Source organism: Maniola jurtina, chromosome 25, assembly GCF_905333055.1.
Source record: "Maniola jurtina chromosome 25, ilManJurt1.1, whole genome shotgun sequence".
Classification (NCBI taxonomy): domain Eukaryota; kingdom Metazoa; phylum Arthropoda; class Insecta; order Lepidoptera; family Nymphalidae; genus Maniola; species Maniola jurtina.
In genome coordinates, this window is record NC_060053.1 from 4,239,165 (window position 1) to 4,245,364 (window position 6,200).

Genomic DNA, 6,200 nt, shown 5'->3' on the forward strand with positions numbered 1-6,200 from the left:
CCTTCTTATTCCTTCTAGTTTCCGTCTTCTAGCATTCTTTCTGGATCAGACATAGTGGTATCTTCGCTAAAATTCAATTAAATCATCATGTCGGTACCTACAGTACAACATTTTTACTCTTAGAAGCGGGCGACGAGCAACCGTGCCGAGTTCAAAACCGGTTCCTTATCGCTTGCTAGTGGCTTACGCGCATCGATTTGAATGCATTTTGTACCTACTTATGACTGCATTTAAAACTTTAGGCATTACGCGTGTTATAACTTTATAACGCGTGAACTATTTTGCATTTTTCTTTCACACTACTTATTATTTTAACTTCAACTTTTCAAATTACGTTCTTTGCTTTATTTCGCTTGACTTTATTCGTTAAAAATGAGTGACCCACGTAGCAAAGAATTAATAAAACTTCGTGGTAGCATTAAAGGTAAGCTAACTATATTTCAAAACTTCTTAAATAGTTTAGATAAATGCGACCACATTAGCGAAACACAATACAACGAACTTGAATGTCGGCTGAGTAAAATTGATAGTCTACAGAATGATTTCGATAAATTTCAGACCGAGCTCGAGATTTTGTCGGACGATACTAGTCAACTGCTTCTCGAACGTGAAGAATTCGATACGAAATATTTTTCATTAGTGGCTGAAGCACGTACAATCATGAATAGAAGCAAACGGCACCTCCAGCGTCGGATGTCAGTGTCTGAGGCGAGTGAAGGGAGCGAAAGCAGAGACGGTGGCTTTCACGATTTTGTTCGTCTTCCAAAAATTTCACTTCCTTCTTTTGACGGAGAGAAGATGACTCAATGGTTGGAATTCAGAGATACGTATCTTTCTTTAATTCACTCTAATAATAATTTAGGGAATATTAATAAATTTCATTATTTGAGAGCAGCTCTCAAAGGCAGTGCCTTAACAGTCATAAAAAATCTTGAATTCACTTCCAAAAATTATGAAGTAGCATGGCAATTGCTATCAAGTAGGTACGACAATGAACGTTTGCTTGTAAATATACATGTCAACTCGTTACTAAATTTCTCAACAATGACGAAAGAGTCTGGAAAATCTTTAAGAAATTTAGTCGATACAATTAATCGTAATTTATGTGCATTAAATACCCTAGGTCAACCCACTGATCACTGGGATACCTTGGTTATTCATTTAATGAGTCGTAAGTTAGACAGTGTTACCTTTCGTGAGTGGGAGGAACATCGTAACTCAATAACTACTTCTCCTACATTAAAACAATTTATAGATTTTCTAATAGGCAGAGCTGATTTATTAGATACTATACAACTTGAAGAAACACAAAGACAGTCAACTTCACAAACAAATCAAAATACACAATTTACACAGAATAAGCACATTACACAATCAAAAAATACAAGTTTAAATAAAGAAAAAATTACACTTAAAACCAATGCATGTCCTTTATGTACACAAAATCATTTTTTATTTAGCTGTTCTGAATTTAGAAAATTAAGCGTAGATGAACGCTTAGAAAAAATGAAGAATTTCAGTGTGTGTAAAAATTGTTTACGGCCTGGTCACAAAGACAGTCAGTGCCGCTTAACTCACTGTAAATACTGTTCTTTAAAGCACAGCACACTTTTACATAAAGATACTGAACAGCACACCACAGTTGCCTTATCTGCCAATATTCAGACTAGTAACAAACCTCTTACATTGCTTTCCACAGCATTGGTGAATGTGGTCGGCGCCGACGGGAAACTACATCCTGCTCGCGCTCTTCTAGACAATGCCTCCACGGGGCATTATGTCACACAGCACCTGTGTGAGAAGCTGGGTTTGCTGCGTCGAAGCGTAAGCTCCTCTGTGACAGGTATTAACAACCAGTTATCATACGTAGCAGAGTCTTGCACCTTACCTCTCGAGTCATATTCGGGGGATTTCAAGGTCAATCTTGAGTGTCACGTATTACCTCAGATTACCAACACATTACCTTCATGCAACATCGATATCAGGTCTTTAAAATTACCGCCTCATATTCGATTAGCTGATCCATCTTTCCATATTTCTTCACCTATCGACATATTGGTAGGAGCAGATGTCTTCTGGGACGTCATATGTTCAGATTTCATCGATCTCGGTAAGCAATGCCCAAAATTGCAAAAAACAAAACTTGGTTGGCTGGTTTCTGGCACAATCAAGGCATATACACAATCACATAAAAATAAAGCACATCAATCGTCTTGCTTTTTCACTCAGCGCGATGATGCCTTGCTAACACGATTTTGGGAATTAGAGTCGGTTTCTTCTAAATATAACTTAACGCTAGAAGAGCAAGCCTGTGAAAAAAGTTTCGCAGAGAACACTCGACGTGACACTGATGGTCGATTTATTGTGACTATACCCTTAAAAGAGTCACCCGAGGTTCTCGGCGATAATTATCACTCGGCCAAAAATCGCTTGCTAGCACTTGAGCGTAGATTTCAACGCGATTCAGTTTTAAAAAAGAGATACTACGATTTTATGACTGAATATAGAGACTTAGGTCACATGAGCGACACAGTTATTTCAAAACCTACTGAACCTGATTCTCAAAACCGGTATTATTTGCCCCATTTTCCGATTATTCGGGAAAATTCTACTACGACAAAATGTCGCGTCGTATTCAATGCCTCAGCATTAAATAAGGGCAAAACATTTAACAGCATTCAAATGGTCGGTCCTGTCGTCCAGGATGACTTACTTTCTATTTTACTGCGCTTCCGTCAGCACAAATATGTTGTTTCGGGAGACATTGAGAAAATGTATCGAGCCATTTTAGTCGAACCCACACAACGTTCACTTCAACAAATTTTATTTCGATTTGATCCGAGTGAACACATAAGACCTTTTACGTTAAACACAGTTACTTACGGTACAGCATCTGCACCGTACCTAGCCACTAAATGCTTGGTTTCGTTGGCAGAACAATGTTCAGATCCTAACGCAAAAATTGCCATTTCTAGGGACTTTTATGTTGACGATTTTATTAGTGGTGGTGATTCCATAGAATCTGTCATTGACCTGTGCAAAAATGTAGATAAAACTTTACTGTCGGCACAATTCAAGCTGCGTAAATGGCAATCAAATAGCTCCGAAGTCTTGAAATCATTAACTAACGACAATGCACTTGAACAAATCAATAAAAATAAAACTTTAAATCTAGATAAATCATTACCCTGCAAAACTCTTGGTCTTCAATGGGATTGTAACTTAGATCATTTATTATTTACAATTGACCTAGATCCTAAAGCCAAGAAAATTACTAAACGTAAAATTCTATCTCTTATTAGTCAAATCTTTGATCCGCTTGGGATTCTAGGGCCTTGCACTGTTCAAGCAAAAAAGGTAATGCAAAACCTTTGGATAGATAAATGCGGTTGGGATGAGGAAGTGTCAAAAGATACCCAGAACACATTTTTGAATTTCATAGATTCTCTTATTTCTCTTAAATCACTTCGTATTCCTCGTTGGGTTAGTTTTGATAATGTTATTCGTTTGGAACTTCATACGTTTTCAGACGCGTCGGAACGTGCTTACGGTGCATGTATCTTCGTGAGGGCGGTCGACGCAAATGGCACGGTACAAGTTCGCCTTCTAGCTTCCAGAAATAAAGTGGCGCCTTTGAAGCCTACCACAATCCCCAGACTCGAGCTTTGTGGTGCGCTCCTGGCGTCTAGACTTCACGCCAAAGTGATGTCATCAATCACCCTTAAGGTACACGATTCCTTTTTTTGGACTGATTCCACAATCGTGTTAGCATGGCTAAAAACGCAATCAAATCAATTAAAAACGTTTGTTCGGACTCGAGTAGGTGAGATTCAAGACAGCACAGCTGGTCACAGGTGGAGCTACGTTCCATCGAAGGAAAATCCTGCCGATTTAGTCTCACGCGGAATTGCAACGAACAGTATTGGCTCATGCGCACTGTGGTGGTCTGGTCCAGATTTTCTTAAAACAAAAAACATACAATTTCCGATCATACCAAACACACAATCAGATTCTACAAGCACACAAAGACAGGAAAAAACAGAAATAGTTTTATACACAACGACACAAAGTAAAGACACAGTCACACACATAATTCATGAATTAATTAATAAAACGTCAAGTTACACACATTTAATTAGATCTTTTGCTTTTGTACAAAGATTTATACACAATTGCAAATATCCTAAAAATAAATTAACACAAACATTATCTACAACAGAATTAAAAAATTCAGAAACTTATATACTAAAACTCGTGCAACAACAAATGTTCAAAGATGAATATATTTTATTAAAGTCCGGAAAGCCTCTTCCATACAAAAATAGGTTGAGTTCATTAGCACCTTTCATTCATTCAGATGAGCTCATAAGAGTTGGAGGAAGACTTAAAAACTCACACTATCCTTTCGACATCAAACACCCAATACTCTTATGTGGCAAGCATCATCTCACACAAATCCTTTTTCAAAAAGAACACATTTCATTAATGCATGCGGGACCTCAACTCCTTTTGTCTTTTATTAGACAAAAATATTGGCCACTGGGGGGGAGGAACCTCGCTAGACGCGTCGTGCATCGTTGTGTTCGTTGCTGCAGGTTTAAACCGAAACCAATACAGCCTATGATGAGTGACTTACCCGCGGATAGAACACGTTTAGAATTCCCATTTTTGCACACTGGAATTGACTACGCTGGTCCAATAATGATAGCAAGCCGTAAGGGCAGGGGTGCGAAACTGGAAAAGTCTTACATTTGCATATTTGTCTGCTTCGCAGTTAAAGCTTTGCACCTGGAGCTCGTCACGGATTTGACAAAGGAGGCCTTCATATCAGCATTTCTAAAATTTATATCACGTCGCGGTAAGCCAATGTCTGTAACGTCCGATAACTCGACGACCTTTATTGGAGCCAGTAATGAAATCGCATCTTTTTTCTCAAAATACTCAGACGACATCAAGTCAGATCTTAGCAATAGGGATATTGAATTCCGCCGTATACCCCAGTACACACCTCACTTCGGGGGTTTATGGGAGTCTGCTGTCAAATCAGTCAAATTTCACCTTAAACGCATCTTAAATTTAACACATTTAACGTACGAAGAGATGACCACGTGTCTGGTTCAGATTGAAGCCATCCTAAATTCCAGACCACTCACACCTCTTTCTTCCGATCCTTCCGACCTTACTTGCCTCACTCCCGCTCATTTCCTCATAGGACGCTCACTCTTGTCGGTTCCTCGCCCAATGGTCAGCGATACAAACATCGCCGCCATGGATCGCTACCAACGCATCGAGGCGCTCAAGCAGCACTTCTGGCGGAGATTCTCGGCTGAATACGTCTCTCTGCTACAACAGCGCATGAAATGGCAGAGGGGCTCAATCACAAGTCTCCAGCTAGGTAGCCTGGTGCTCGTGAAAGACAGAACGCAGCCACCACTTTTATGGCTGCTTGGAAGAGTGGAGAAGGTGCACCCAGGACAGGACGGAGTGGCTCGCGTGGCAGAGATCAAAACAAAGAAGGGAGTCATCACGCGGGCCTTTAACAACATTTGCCCCCTTCCGATTTCCAACTCGCGCGGGCAGGATGTTTAGTGCTATAGCACTGCACAAGGCGTGCGCGGCGGTGGGCTGCGGGAGCGGGGAGCCTCGCGGTGCGGCGCCGGCGCGCGGCACAATCCATTCGCGGCGCGACCGCCTCCAAATTACCAGCGCTTATATTGTTGTAAAGTTTATTACGATTTTATTATTAAAACATTTATACAATCATCAAGTGTTATAAATACAGTCCAATTCAAAGTGCAGTGCAACACATCACTAAACAAGCGCTTTCCAGTCAGTTTTAACAAAAAAAAACACTCCAAAAAGGCAGAGCACGCCCGCCAGCTAACACCAACACAGACGAAGTCCATTACTTTGATCATCAACGAACACTAAAATCTTATCTTTAGGGTTCCGTAACCAATGGGTGCCAACGGGCCCCTATTACTAAGCCTCCGGTGTCCGTCCGTTTGTCTATCAGCGGGCTTTATAACTCGTTATAGGTAGAGAGTTGAAATTTTCACAGAATACTTATTAGGTACTATTGCCGCTATACCAACAAATAATAAAAAACTTCAAAATGACCACCATGAAAATTAAAAAAAGAGTCGTTTTTCTTGTACGATGGTACGGAATGCTTGATGTGCGAGTCTGACTCATATTTG

General features: G+C 40.2%; 1 protein-coding gene across 1 annotated transcript; it reads left to right on the forward strand.

The window, feature by feature from the left end:
* The first annotated feature begins 456 nt into the window (after positions 1-456).
* LOC123878141 lies at positions 457-5,604 on the forward strand. Its single transcript, XM_045925234.1, has 2 exons — positions 457-1,843; positions 3,530-5,604. The coding sequence occupies exons 1-2, from the start codon at positions 661-663 to the stop codon at positions 5,587-5,589; spliced, it is 3,243 nt and encodes a 1,080-aa protein (XP_045781190.1). The 5' UTR covers positions 457-660; the 3' UTR covers positions 5,590-5,604.
* Positions 5,605-6,200: the final 596 nt, after the last annotated feature.